General features: G+C 37.7%; 1 protein-coding gene across 2 annotated transcripts in view; it reads left to right on the top strand.

Moving 5' to 3' along the window:
• Window positions 1-16,010, top strand: part of Psa (puromycin-sensitive aminopeptidase) — a 208,557-nt gene that overhangs the window by 31,936 nt on the left and 160,611 nt on the right. For both annotated transcript variants that reach the window (XM_083144000.1, XM_083143999.1), the window contains exons 6-7: window positions 6,339-6,503; window positions 11,294-11,398. In XM_083144000.1, coding sequence (XP_083000126.1) covers window positions 6,339-6,503; window positions 11,294-11,398 — 270 coding nt within the window. The remainder of the gene's footprint in view (window positions 1-6,338; window positions 6,504-11,293; window positions 11,399-16,010) is intronic.

The raw sequence follows: 16,010 nt of genomic DNA, 5'->3' as shown, positions 1-16,010 counted from the left end.
CAGAAGTCTAGTGCCTGGGCAGTAATTTTAAACAAGGAAACACTGTAGATTCCCACAGCATTGTTTAAAATGCTGAATCTTCGGAACCACTAATGCAATTCAATTGAAACTTTCAACATAATTAAAGTACATATCCATGGGTTTATTAGACCTGCAAACATTGTTCAGAAAGTATAAATTCTTACATTATGTTGTTACTTTGCCTGAGCATCACTCACTGTTACATTCTTCTTTTGCCCTTAGAAGTACAATTTTGTGTGAAACGCCTGGAAGCATGTATCAAGGCACAAACCAACATTACAGCCAACACAACAGTAAACTGTGTCTCTCCGTTTTCCATGTTTGCTGAACACACAACAATCCCACTTCACATCCAAAGCAGTAACAGGTGACAAATCTGTTTCGTCATTAGCACTATTTTCATTTGATTGTTGAGATTCCACTTCAGCGTAGGCTAAATCACTTTCCTTACTACTTGACAATAATCTAGAGGATGAATCATTGTCACTTTCTTCAATAATTTCACGAATTTTGTTGCTCCCAAAACCCTTCAATCCGCTTCTCCCCGCCATGCTACCACCACTACCGCAAACAGGGACAAAGAAAAGTAACTCTCAAAATATTTTCGCAAAATAACACTAGGGGGCAGTAAAATACAGTCTCACCAGCAAGCACAAGAACATTAGTTTCTTTCCATGCCAATAGATGTCACGGAACATGCATCCATTTAGAGCCATGATGCGGAGGTATAGTGTACGTCAACCGCCCATGGTAGAAATGTGTACGTCAAACCGGCCTTAGGGGTTAACATTGAAATGAAGATGGTGGATAACACATACCATGTTCATACATACACACGCAAAAAGGGTAAAAAAGGTAAAGTGTTCCCCTGTGCATAGCACCACGCCATGAAGGCGTATAGGGGGTGTGGGGGTAACGCCCCACACTTTCTTGATCCGGTCGTGAGTGGGGGTGATGTGATCAGCATCACGCCCCTGACCGCCTTTACCCCCCAGGGTTTCCCCCAGGTACCCATGTTATTCGACGCTGGGTAGGCGCCGGGGCCGCTTCCACCGTTAGAAAAGTTCCCGGATTTGAACCGGCCGGGGATCGAACCCGGGACCTTTAGCATGGTAGTCAGACGCGTTACCGACTGAGCTACCGCGGCCACCCATACATACACACGCACTCAAAAATATACCAGAAAAAAATCAAGTAGGAATGTAAAACCTATGTGCATAATAAACAGGTTATATTACGTTTTGGAGAGAAGGAAATAAATGCACAGCATTGCTTAGCATGAAAATTGGTGGAGATATTCCAACTGGGTTTTCTGCATTAGGAGACCATATTAGTGTGATGTTTCTGAGGAACTTTGATTCAAACAAACCTGTCGCCTGGTTTTTCCTCTATCCGATAACATTGAATTTTCCTTCGCAAGAGGCAACTTGTAAAATTGACAGCAGTCATGAAACAAAAATTGAGATGTGTATTGTACGTCAATGTAAAGTTGAGATTTTGGAGAATATTTTTATATATTACATATACCCTAAACTGGATAAAGTAAAGAATCAAATGCTTCTGCTGTCAGTCCAGGAACAGTAGCCAATACAGTGGAACCTCGATTTTACCTTTTTTCAGGGGACCAAACTGAAAAAACTTAAAATGCGGAAAAATGTAAAACAAAAATTTTATAACATTTTGCTTTGTTTGCGACAATAAAGATCGAATGTATATATGCTTGTGATGTCACCATGATGGTCCTTTGAAATACTAGCTTGCTCCATACAGAAAATTCTGGAAATTAATTAATGACAAGTTTTTGTGACTGGCGCGATGCTAATCTGTTTCGTTTTTGTCAAAAACACAAAATGTGAAATAACACATTCTAATGTTAATTTTTCATGTTTGTGAAAGGTGTGAGGTGCATTTTCGTACCCTGTTTGGTCACGAAATGATTCGAAATGAACTGCAAAATGCAAAATAGGCTCTTAAACATGAAATTTAGAGTTTATTTTCCGATGCGACACTTTCTGAAGTTTGAATAATCCTGTGAGTCTGTAATTCATGGAAAAATGATTAATTCTGCTGTAAATATTTGAGAAGCAAGAATGGGCTCATTTGTACAGGAAGAAACTTAATACTCTGGTAACTACATAAACATGCAATTAGAAGGGTTATGTTTATTTTAGGTAAGGATGTCGAATCGACCCTTCGTAATAGAAATATGTATGAAACATCGTTGGAAAGGGTATGAATAGGGAGACAAATTTATGGTAAATAAAAACTGAGGAGAGCGGTAAATAAAATGTTAGATCAGCGGTATATATCAGCGGTGGAAAAAAAAATTGGCACACACTTTTTCATCATGAGAGGAAACAACATACAAAAGAGCTATAAATTAATAAATTACTTCATTTTTATATACTGTACACATACGCAAGTACTTAGCTGTCCAACCAAAAAGAAAACATCAACACAAAATCACTTCATTTCTAAATTGCATATCTCAAGTGATTTATTCATTGTATGTATTTAAAGGATATCCTTGCTGTCCAACAAATAAAATAATCACTACTGCACATACACAAACACATGTTGAAAATCACATGATAAACAAAATTAATTCATGACTGAACACAAATGACACCATTGTTTCCCTTGATATGCGGGAACAGACTAATCTTATCACTGCTACAGGTAGCAAGTTCAATGAAACTGGAAGTTGAGTAGACATTCGGGGGAAGAAAGGAATGTAGCTTGACAGGGAGTGAAGTTCTCGAACTGAGATTATGTGCATGGGAAATCCCAATTTGCAGCATCTTCCTGATGTGATCGAAGATAAAATGTTCTTCAGCTGCAAGTGGTAGGAAATTTTAGGCAAACGTTTCGTTACAAATCGACAGTTTGCGCGCACAACCTCGATTGCTGGTTTTTGCGTGTTTTCTACTTAATTTGATGATATTTCACGGTTATTTCATGAAAAAGTGTTCATTTCGTGGAAAAGCATACATTTCGCATTACTTCGCGAATGAAGCTCATACATATTTTATCATTGGGGGTGTAGTTACGTGCAGAATGTTCAAAATTGCATCTTTTTTTCACATTTCAAGATTTCGTGCATCGCGAAAATTCAATGTCCCTAGGTATGAATCAAGGATTCCAGAAATGTAGGATTGAAGGTGAGGAAATAATTGGAAGTGGAAAAAAAGTAGTATTAATTACCCCCCCCCCCCCAATTCTGAGCTCCCCTGGGGTAATTGACCTACCTCCCGCTACCGTGGTGCCGCCTCCGCTCCACTACGCTCCGGCTACCCGCCTTTTTCTATAGAGTCCCTTTGAATAAAAACATGACAAAATACGAATGAAAACATTATTTAAAAAAAGTTGAATCCTAGTGGAAATTCGCATATATATTCACGTTGAAAACCAAACTTCGACCTGGCAATACTGTGTGTTTTCTACATGGATTAGGTTCAAGGTTTAATGTAGTAGTATTCTTTTTATTATTTCATAGAAATGTAACTCAAATTTAGAAATGCACAGTGGCAATTCGAAGTGAGAAATACGTACTATTAGCACACAATATTTTTTTTTTACTTTCAAACGGTAAAACACAAGGGTCGATTGTACAGTCTAGCCTTATTTTGTAATAAGTGCAGTTTTTAAATCAAATTTTGGATTATGTTCACAAAATGACAATGTCATTTTATACACTGCTTTTGATCAATTTTTTCACCGCTATAACACCAAAATTTTATTGTATTTACCGCTTTTAAAACCCAAAATTGACTGTTTTTGTACCAAAATTTTGCTTTTTTATTTACCAAAAATATGTGCCTCTACTAATCTGTAGTTTGCCAGCAATAGAGGTCATATGCAACAGTTTATGGCTTGTGGAATAGCATTTTACATACTAAGTGTCAGTAGGAATAATTGAGGTTTCTGACGAGCAGTTCATTTCTTTTCTTCAGACATGGTCAACAAGATCATATAACCACATGAAAATTCTTAAATTATAATTCTACCCTGAAATTTTACTTTTGAGCAAAAATCTTGTTGCAACTCACAATATAGAAAATGCGAAGATTACTTACTTGTTTGTTGTGAGGAAACATGCTGTAAGATGTGCTTGAATGTACTTTTGATCTTGTAAGATGATTTTTAGATTTACCAACAAGATAAATGTTATTCTTGTGCTAATTTTCTGAGAATCACAATATTATGAAAACATTTGTAAAATTGATCACAACCAGTTATTTCGCACAGCCACATTAGACATTTTAAATTTGTTTCTAGGTAATGAGGAAAGTTGTTGCTATGTAATATAGACATAGCTTTCCAAAATTATTGTCGAGGTTTGATGAAGTTATTACTGATATTCTGATGTTCCAAAAACTAACATTGCTGGTGCAATCTCTTGAGAAACTTACCAGGTTTTTGTTTTTCTCTTGTTCCTAATGTGTTGTTGCATGAATGTCCATCAGGAGGCAGTTTTCCAAAATTGTGGCTGGTGGTGTATGATTCCGTTAATTCGCACCTGCAGTTCTGCAATGAACTGCCACCCTGGCGGTAAATGCTGCCAGAGCACCATGCTGATCACATCACCTCCAAGATTGGCCGGCCCCGTGGCAGAGTGGTTAGCACACCGTGCTACGATGCCAGGGATCCCGGGTTCGAATCCTGGTCTGGGCATAGATATTTATGAGTGTCCATTTATCAATTTCATCATATCATCACTGATCCCCATCTTTGCAAATTAGCCAACGGTGGTACAAAAAGTGATTCGCAAATTAGCCAACAAAGCGAAGTAAAATAAAGCAAATCAATCAATCAAACCTCCAAAATTACCAAGATCGAGAATGTGTGGGGCCCTACTCCCACATCCCCTATATGTGCATTCATGGCAGGGAGCTATATGTATGGGGAACTTTACCTTTTTACCTTTAGTTCTGCAATGAACTTAGGTGGAGTACCCTTGATGCAGTGTAAGAGGAAGAAAAGTCTGGGGAGCGAGGAGTCCAGGATAGGTGAATCTGATCATCTTCATATTTGCATCTGATCTAACATGGAAAGTGAAGGTTGCCCACTGCTTTTCCCCTTTCACAGACATCCTGATATCCAGCACTGAGTATAACATCGTCCTATAGAGTTGTCTGGGCCTCACACATGGCGCAGTGGTAGCATCCTTGCCTTGTAATCAAGGGGTCCCGGGTTCGATACCTGGTGGAGGCACAAGTGGTTCGGATCCCACTTTAAACTGTAGGTCCAGTCCCGATTAGCCTTACTGTGCATAAAGTGGACTTAAAACAGCAACTCAAACTATAGAGTTGTCTGAAGGTGCATCCTCATGGTATTTGCACGAAAGTGCTGCTGTAACAGATTTTGTTTTGTGAAATTCAAGGGCACAAAATACCTTCTCACTATCTCCTTGTGGGTGTTGACACAACTGCACGTTAATATCGAGAGGCCCTCAAAAACTTGAATAGATTGCAGTGGCAACGTTACTTTTTTGAATAACACAGTGTCAGTAATAACCAGGGCCAAATATTTATGGTGAATAAAATATCAAGATTTCAGTACAAAAACTGGGAATATTTCAGGATGAAGAGCGGTATTTAAAAAAATGGCATTTTGGTCTTAAATTGGTGAATAAAAGCCTAAAATTTTATTTAAAAACTATACTTATTACACAAAATTAACATTTCATTTCTAATAGCACATTTATAATGTTGAGATTATTAAGTTTACTCCTGTGGAAAGGAGTCAATGTTTGCTTCTCAAATATTTACAGCAGAATTAATCAATTTTCCGCAATTTGCATATAACTAGGATAATTCAGACCTCAGAAGGTGTTACATCGGTAAATAAGCACTAAATTTCATGTTTGAGTTCATTTTGCATTATTTTATGACAAAACATTGTAGGAAAATGCACCTTTCAGTAACATGCAAAATTATAATTACAGTGTGTTGTTTCATGTTTTCATGAAAAATTAAATATGCATGGCTCTAGTGGAAAGCCCTATGAAATTTACTTTCTTTGTAATATCAGTAAAATTATGGGCAAGTTAACTGTTGCAATGATAAGCCATTACAGGTTAATAATCATCTTCTGAAGTTCATCTAAAAATTTATGCAGCCCAGTTCATTCTTATGACCTTTAAGATCTGTGCAGCCAATCTATTAACAGTCTTATGTTTGCTTTTATTTCTTAAAAAAATTGCAAAAGAATTATATAAATATCTGTAGTAGGTGCATGGTTCCTTTATACATTATTTTATTTTTCTACTGTTAATTTTTAATGAAGTTAATAATTTATTGTAATTTTTTTTGTAGGAGTGGTGGACACATTTGTGGTTAAATGAAGGATATGCTTCGTTCGTTGAATTTTTATGTGTGGAACACTTATTCCCGGACTTTGATATATGGACTCAGTTTGTTACTGACACATATATTAGAGCTTTGGAGTTGGACTGCTTGAAGAGTAGCCACCCAATTGAGGTAAATATTATGTTTTATGTTATATTATGTGAATATACTAAGTGCACTGATCAGAGATAGCGTGAAGTATCAGGTTTCCAACTTCTTGACTGATTAATGTTTAGTCACCCTAATTGATTACAACCAAAAGGAGAAAAAAATCCTTCCAACATAGTTCACTGGATTTTTGCTGGTGACAAAATTCCATCAAACGGAATTCTGTGTCAGTGCAAAAGTCGCTCTGAAAGAAAGCAATTATCCACATATGGGGATAATGCTGGATGTGATTCTGCAATAACCAACATGTGTAGTGTTGGATGGCGCACACTTGGAGCATGTGTACTGACCATTCTGTTGCACTGCGTGACTGTACAGGAAATGTTCTGTGTTTTAAATTTGAATAAGTATTACTGTGAAGAAAATGCTGCAAGGAGATGGGTTTTATGTACATTTCTTTACACTCTTCTCCCCTTCTCTGTACATACAAGGTTCCAGTATTGATCCAGTACATAACACTCTAGGCTGCCGTTTGCCCTCCTCCAAATGCCTTCCCGATGGTGCAGTGGTAGCGTCGTCACCCTGTAATCAAGGGGTCCATGTTCAATAACCAGTGGAGGCATATAGTAGTTCGGATTCCACTTTAAACTGTAGGTCCAGTCCCGATAAGCCTCTCTGGGCATAAAGTGGACTTAAAGCACCAAATCAATCAATCTCTCCTCCAACAATGTACTTTCAGGACTTCCATTCTATAAACACACTATTTAACCTAGCACTAACCTGATCCCTCAGTACTGTATATCACATAGGAGTCCCTGCACAGTCCTCTCTTTCATTAAGGGCATGCGGTACAGTTTCCACAGGCCTCTTCCCTCTGTGGCAGTGTTGCCAACTTAGCTCTCTTGGAACCAGATCTGGCTCCTTCGTGCACTCTGTGAACTGGCACCTGCCCCCGTGCCTGACTGATGCCATCACTGGTTCCGACCCACGTAGACCAAATTTTGCCATAAGTATACACTTGGCACGTGACATGATATTGCTACATTGCCCCACCCACTTTTATTTCCATGGCTACTTCTTTTATAGTGACGTGTTTGACTTGAAATTAACATAATATTGTTATCAGGGAATCCTTTATTTACGATTTCATACGACTATCGGTGGATTATTGAGATGGGTGATGCCGCCGGATCTAGATGGTGAAAACTAAGAATAAATTGTCCACAATTTAGAGTTAACGGTAGTAGCACTTCATCATTATGTTGTTAGCAGCACCCCCTCCCCTTTGACAACTAACATTACCCTAGGAGGCACTTTATCCAGCCTTCGTAAAAGTCAGTTTTAACTCCATTTAAGGTGAAATTTAGCTCTCTTATATGCACCAGGTTTGGCAACACTGCCAGGAGGCAAGGAGAAATGCATTGGGCATATGGGAGTATTATTTGATTTGTTCTCTTGGGAATATCAAACTTCCGATGGCATAGAAAGAGAGATCAATGGAAACAGGGCAGTTTAAAGATGCATTTATCCAGTGGAAAAGTCAAAACTTCCATTTGATTAGCCGTAACTTGATGTTGAAATTGATTCCCCATAAGGAATACATGGGATTCTGAAAATTCTTGTGCATCATATTTTTCAAACATCATGTCCAGCTTAATAATCAACATGAAAAAACACTTCCATTTGCAACATGGGGAGAAATTCATACTCTTGCATACACCCAGTTTTTTTTCTTTTTAGTAGCAGTGCCCATTCGGGCGATATTGAGATAAATGCACAACTGATGCTTAACTGTAACTCCTCGCCTTAAGTGCAGTAAATTTAATTCGAGCTACGAGTGCACTATTCATCATAGCAATAACCCACTCTCGTTATTTAGCAAGCAGGCATCCAAAACTAGAGACTTGGTCATCTTCAACTGTATACTGCACTCAACGCAACCTCGTCTCAAGCAACAAACCTCTGTCTCTCTGTGTGTTGAACAAGTTAGATTCAGGTATTTATAACACCATTTAAACTGGCCCACCCACTGGAGGGAAGGCCTCTGTCGGTTTGAAACAAGATAGCCGTTGGGCGAAAAATAACCTCAGAATTCCCAGCCACCAAACAAGACCCTATCTTGACCAAATCATATTTACGAACATATACATTCAATACAAGGTGTTTTTACAATTCAAAAAAAGGAGAGAGAGAGAGAGAGAGAGAGACCTCCTCTTTCCTTCTTTCTTTCCTTCTTTCTGAGAGAGAGAGAGAGAGAGAGAGAGAGAGAGAGAGAGAGAGAGAGAGAGAGAGAGAGAGAAAAAGAAAAAGAAAGAACACACCACAGCAGTGTGTATTAAAAATTACATAGCAGTAGATGTTCTGAATTTCAGAATACTTTCTTTCTTGCCATAGTTTGTATTGTTAATATACACATAAAACGTGCTTGTGTATCTGCTTGCCTGTTATTTTGCTCAGTTAATTTTGGTATCCACTGTCACCATCGACTTCAGAACGGTCACCGAAAATTAATCAAGGAAAGTGAACAGGTACCAGATACATAATCACATAAAAATATTGAAATTTTAATTTCAACGTGATCTTTGACCTTAAATATCTAGAAAAAAATTGTACACAGTGTGCCCCATAATTTTCCGGTTTGATGTCGTAGTGCATTTACATATTACATGATTTGGAAAATCACCTCTTCTACAATTATCCTGATGTTTTCTCTCTCTCTTGTTGGTAAATTTGAACATTGGGGAAGGATCCTCTTAAAAGTTACAGTAACACAAACGACACCATCTTAGGTCACCATTTAAAATAAATTATTTTGTAAATAATTTTCACTATTTCATATTAGCAGTTACAATAAAGATGTGCTTTTTCATGAAACTTGGTAGGATGGTAGAGGACATAAGTAACTTACATTTGAAAAATTTTAGCCCTGAGTGATACACTTTTTACATGCTTGTGGCAGTGATTCCCTTCACTTGCACCTTAAATATCTAGAAGGAAATGTATGTTGGTAGAGCATAATTCTGAAAATTGAGTCTCCTGTTTCTCAGTAACTGTGAGGTACACAGATGGACAATAGAAATGCACATAAGAAAACTCAAAATATTTAAAATACAGGTATGTGAATTTGAATATCAATGACATCCCTCAGAATTCAAAGGCAACGTACCTGGGTATACTACTCCATTACGGCCTCACATTTAAAGAACACCTCAACAACCTAGCACATAAAGGAAACATATGTTTAGGGCAATTATATTCAATATGGAAAAGCAATCGAAAATAGACTAACGATGTTTAACATTCTACTAAGAACAATGTTAACTTATGCATGCGTTGTGTGGCAGCACAGTACCCCAACCTACCAAAGGCCACTGCAAAGTATCCAAAACAAGGCACTAAGAATAATCTCTGATGCAGATCGATATGTACCTAACATTCAAATAAGGGAAGCATTATGTAACGAACCTGAGCATTTAAGGTTTAATATTTGTTGAGATGTTAAGACTTTTAAATGTTTGTTACTTCAAATAATGTGCAAGCTGTCACAGACAACTATAGTTAGATTGATACAGTTGTGGTTGGAACTTTTGTATATGTTTAGAAATACGTCATAATCTGTTCGTGTTGACGTCACTTTCTCATCTCAGCAGAGGGAGTGAACCCACCTGAATGTTTTTCACCTGACGACAAACTCAGTTAGAAAACAGGTGAAGGTGAGAAATCAACAGAAACTTGGTAACGGTTAATGGAATGCCTGAATAGTGTAATTGGTAATTAATTTCGGTTCATTCTAGCTATACTCGGAAATAATAATTAAGTACAGAAACTTTCGTGTATTTACGTTTGTCTTGTCCAACGTTAATTCTATATGCAGGTGTGTGTAGTGATTGTGATGTGATTTAATATGCTATAGAATTGTTCTTTAAGTCTCTTCAGCCAGAAACATAAGCAAATCTGTACCTTGCTTGTAAGTCCACATACGATAGGAAATACAAGTGATTATGAGAGATAAGTGATTATAAAACTGTGTTTAACTTTGAATATTGTGTTGTGTTTCTTTTCTACCCAGCAAGCCCGACACAAGGAGCAACGGACTAACTTTGTGACGACTGGTGTCCAACTGTGGGACGTTGCAATCAAGAGATGCTATGTGAATTCATGCAATGTGAAAGGTTGAAATTCTGGGCACAACCACCTCACCACCATAATCCGACCATAAAGGCGAATGAGTTCCAAGAAAATGTACTCACAAATTGCCTAGACTTATTAAAAAACAAATAAAATATACCAGTTTATTAATGTAATCTAATGAAAAGGAAAGTGTTATGTCGGGAAAGTACATGGATAAGTGATTGTATAGTCTACCGAATCAAAACATTTCAATTACTGTTAATTTAAAGTTCACTACATAAAACTCGTCATGTTCGGAGTAAATTAAATTAAGACTATTGCTCCTGGTCCTAAGGCAATACATGCCAATAGAAATTTAACTATACAATTTTTCAAGATTCCCATACCCAAGTAACATGACAGTCTTGCGAAAAGGAATAGAGGAAGAGACAGAAATAAAAATTGCATCCAAGGCATGGAAATAAGGTCACAATGCGAACTAGAAGGCAGGGCAACAAGGTTGTCGAAACTTCGAAATAACATAACCTGCCATGATAAATCTCGAACTTGATCAAGGGCCAGGTGAAAATTTTGAGGTGCCATGGCTACATGTCTACTCCTGCACTAGACAATGCATGCTTAGTTATTGTGTTGACACATATATCAATACTGAGAGATTTTTTATTTTTATTTTTATTTTTCAGGTACCTGTTGGTCATCCAGCTGAAATAGATGAAATATTTGATGATATTTCATATAACAAAGGTGCTTCAGTGATCAGGATGTTGCATAGATACATTGGAGATAAGGTTGGTATTTATGTAGTTTTTTCTACTTTATGGGTATTTTCATGGTAGATATACATATATCAGTTTTCCCACACACCTGGATTTCTTAGGAAAATATCAGGGAAAATCATCTAATTAATCAACGATTCATAATGATCTGGAGGAGGAAAATATACTTTTGTACTAATAATTACAACTTCAATAATTTGCTTCACACAAACTATTTGGAAGATATATACTAAAGTAAAGTGCTCCCCTGTGCTTAGCACCACGCCATGAAGGCGTATAGGGGGTGTGGGGGTAACGCCCCACACTTTCTTGAACTGGTCATGAGTGGGGGTGATGTGATCAGCATCACACCCCTGACTGCCTTTACCCCCCAGGGTTTCCCCCAGGTAACCATGTTATTCGACGCTGGGTGGGCACCGGGGCCGCTTCCAACATTAGAAAAGTTCCCGGATTTGAACCGGCCGGGGATCGAACCCGGGACCTTGAGCATGGTAGTCAGATGCGTTACCGACTGAGCCACCGCGGCCACCACGGAAGATATATAGGCTTTAGATATATTATGTTTATTTTGCATCACAGATTAGGTATCTTGGAAATGTTTTGTGTATATATGTACACCCAGTCTTACCATAATTACTGTCACAAGGGTTTGAATGAAATAACAGAAGGTACTTTTAAGATATTGTAATATCACATGCATATGTGTTATATGGACATATTGTGTCCACATAGCACTAACTGTTGTTCAAAATGACCACCTTTGGCCTGCGCACATGCCTTAAGTCTCTCTTGTCACTTGTCAATCGAATTACACGCTGTATCCAGAGAGATCTTCCACTGCCTGCCCAGGAGAGAACGCTTCAGACAAGGGGAGGCGTCTCTTCTTGCAAGCCAGTCTTGAACTACAGACCATACAATTTGTAGTCCAGAGAGTTGAGGTTTGGACTGCCAGACGGCCAATCTGATGGGGAAATGAAATTGGGCACATTTGTGTAAAGTCACTGCTGGATTGTTCAAGCATTATGAGCTGGTGCAGAATCCTGCTGAAACCTCCACTCCTGATTATGAAATAGTGTGTTGCAGAGATCCTTCACAGTTTTCTCCAGGACTGTCTCTAACCCTTCCTGTAGAAATGGAGCTCATTGATGCCATCATAACTCACCCCCACCACACCATGATTTAACCAGGATGTTGGCCCCTTTATAGCCTTGAGGTCTTTGCACTAGCTTCTCTTGAACTTGTGGCATACACCCTGTCATTTTGTAAGTTGAAAGCCTCAACAGCAAACATTTTTTTTATTGGTGAACAGAATTCTTTTGTGGCCACTGTTTGCAAAATGGTCCAATAGTTGCTTTGTTTTTATGGCCCTTTAAGCTTACAACACATGCAACATGGACATTATGGAAATGTTCAGTTCAGTGACCATCCCTGATTGCTTCTGTAAAGGATTTCTGCACTGATTACACCAATGGCTCAATTCTTACGGTGTATGGCTGTACCTGCCTAGGTCTGTCATTCACTGATGTGGTGGGAGAGAACAAACAGAATAGAGAAACTTCCACTTTCTCTTCCTTTCTTATTTTCTCTTGGTCATCACTTTTCCCTTTTTCTTTCTCTCTCTTTCTCTCTCGATGGAAAGAAGGGAAAGAGAAGGATGCTCTGTGTGTGTTTGTGTGAGAGAGAGATGGGGGGGAGAGTAAGAAAAGAGAAAGAGGAAGTGAGGAGAGTATAGAAAGAACTTCCTTTCTCCCCTCCTCTCTCTCTCTCTCTCTCTCTCTCTTTTTCTTTCTTTCTTTCTTTCTTTCTTTCTTTTCGGGGGATGTGGATCAGGCATTAGTACATACTCTAAACTACCTATATATAAATTTTGGGTGAAATTGAATGGGGTATTGCATGAAATTTGGTGTTGAAGTTAGTCATTTGTTTTTCTAAAAAAAAATACATAAAAATACATGGTTATTGATATACTCATCTGAAACCTTATTTACATCAAAGCTTACACTATTCTGAACAAAAGAAAACAAACTTGAGGGTTCTACGTCAATCCTAAGGGAAGATACAATCATTTATAACCTAATGTGTGTTATTCAAAGTGGAGATTTTAAAAAGCTCGTAATTTCTGAACCCCTTGACCAATCTAAAAAAATATGGTCATTTTTGTAATCAGCATCGAAAGTTCTATAAGTATACCGAATTTAATCAAAATGTGTGATCGTGGGTAACATGGCCTGAGTGACCCCCAGCTGACTTCCCTATACAGGGTGATTATAAAGTCTCAATCCATTTTTGAGAAAAAGAGGCTTGAGATTAAAACAAATCTATTGAATAAACTCTCGAGAACTTGGTAACAGATAATCAAGATGGAAAGAAAAAATATTGGACATGTTAAGTGGTGTACCAAAGAAAATTCATGAAAGTGTCACGTGTTAGTACTTTCACATGTCACTCTGCATTATTTACATATGAATCCCAGTGACACGCAGTTTCACCAAACACCTTTGAGACCATTGGTGGTGTCATGCTGAGCACAAGGTGCTGGATAAGTTAACGTAGGTGTTGAATGGGGGTGATCAATTCTTCCTCCTCCAACTGCCTGTAGCAGCTCTGCATACATTGTTTCACTACCAACATAGTCATTCCTGTCTAACTTGTGCACCACCTGAAGGTAGTCTGACCGTTCTTTTGGGGTGCAATGGAGTATCTTCCACACAGTTGGTTGTGGTAACAGCAGCTCCCTGCTTAAACTTCTTGTTGATGCTTCTGGTGATGGCATCTTCTACCCGTTGAACGATTTCGGCTGCTACACTGGGTATTCAAGAATGTTTAGCATCATGTACAGTACCTATTCGCTTGAATTTTTTCAAACAGTAGCCTAATTTAGCCCTCGTTGGAGCAGGTTTGAGAATTTCTTTTCAAACGTTGTGTGGACGTTTTTGAAGCTTATTCCCTACAAACGTCCATACAACTTCGCTATTCTCTCTTCAGTAGTCAGCATTTTCATATCACATACAAGGGAAAGAAGAATCAGTCGTTTTCACAAAAATGGATCAAAACTTTATAATCACCCTGTATTACACTTCTGCAACTCAATTAGCAATGACTCGTATGTTCATTCTCTCTGGGAGTTCTTGACTTTGAACACCTCGTGAGGACCCACTTCCAAACTTGTGACAGTATTGATGGTACGATGTTTTTGAAATTTATTTTATGTGCTGCAATACAGTGTCAAAAACTCTCACAAAAACCTTAGTCCTTATTTATACGCACAAAGATTTGTTATTGACTGATACTGATATACTACTGTACAAAATTTACTTAATATGCATACTCATGATCAATATTCTACTCATCTGATATAAAATTGCAAATATTCCTTGAATGTTCGATGAATGGTTAATTTGTCTCCGTAATTAATGTATGTAGCTGGGTGATTGCAGTAGGGTTCGCCTTTGAAAACGATCTGCCTATTTAGTAATTTACTTGACAAACCAATGACGTGAATGATGTTTTTATTCACAAAAATGATAATAAAATGGCAGAATATTTCACTATATTACAGACTGCTTATTTATCAGATTGGCAATGTTAGCGATAAAACAGATACACCATAGACCAGGGGTTCCCAAACTTTTTTGTTTCACGCTGCCCTTAGTGTTTCAAGATTTTTCCGCAGTATCGAAGTCAGAATGTATGCCTATATAACACTTGCAACACTCAGTTAGTGTGGTTAGGTTAAGTTAAAAAATAAACATATATTTTAAATTCAGAAACATTTTATGAGTAAAATGTACTAAATCAGCACATATTTGGAACAATCATATAATTAATTGAATTTCAGTGAAAATATTGAACATTTAACGGCACACACTTTGGGAACCAGTGCCATAGACCATTGTAAAATATATTTAAAATAGTAATGTACTGGTTTTAGTACTCTGGAAAAAATGTGAGGATTCTGGAAGACTCAAGGAAAATGCAGTTAGGGTTCACGTGGGATCCCTGAATATATCACATTGGTTATATTAGTGATAAAACATGTACATCATAGACTTAGGTCTATGTTACTTATACCAAGTACTGATTAATCCTTCCTATTACTAAACTGTGATTTTTCCAACCTGTCACCTTTCCTGCACTTGGGAATTCCTGTGCCAGTGGGAAAACAAGGAAAAATGTTGTCAGCTAGACAATGAGGAGAGAATGGTAAGCAGACAAGCATTGCCTATGCACGTCATGTTGCCACTTCCTAGTTTATTCCTCACTTTTGTAGTATGGCTATGAGGAAAAGTGTGGAGGGGGATCTGTAAAATGTATTTAAAATAGCATGGCAATGTAATGTATATTGAGTACTCTGGAAAAAAATGTGAGGATTCCAGAAAGCTCAGGGAAAATACATTTAGAGTTCATGTGGGAACCCTGATATATGTAATCGCTGAAATGGATTTGCATAGATAGAATCTCATCAGAGAATGTTCTTAGTTAGATTCCTGATTGATTGAATTTGATATTGTGAGCACTTTAGCACATAGGCTAAATTTGCCCATCACACAATACAGGAATATGACTCTCGCTAAAACAAAATTGAGGACAGACTTCTAACCATAAAATAAAATATCTATATAAA

This window comes from Lepisma saccharinum, chromosome 22 (assembly GCF_977018435.1).
Source record: "Lepisma saccharinum chromosome 22, izLepSacc3.1, whole genome shotgun sequence".
In the NCBI taxonomy this organism is placed as follows: Eukaryota; Metazoa; Arthropoda; class Insecta; order Zygentoma; family Lepismatidae; genus Lepisma; species Lepisma saccharinum.
The sequence above is the reverse complement of the archived record's forward strand: the minus strand, read 5'-3'. Positions and strand labels throughout refer to the sequence as shown.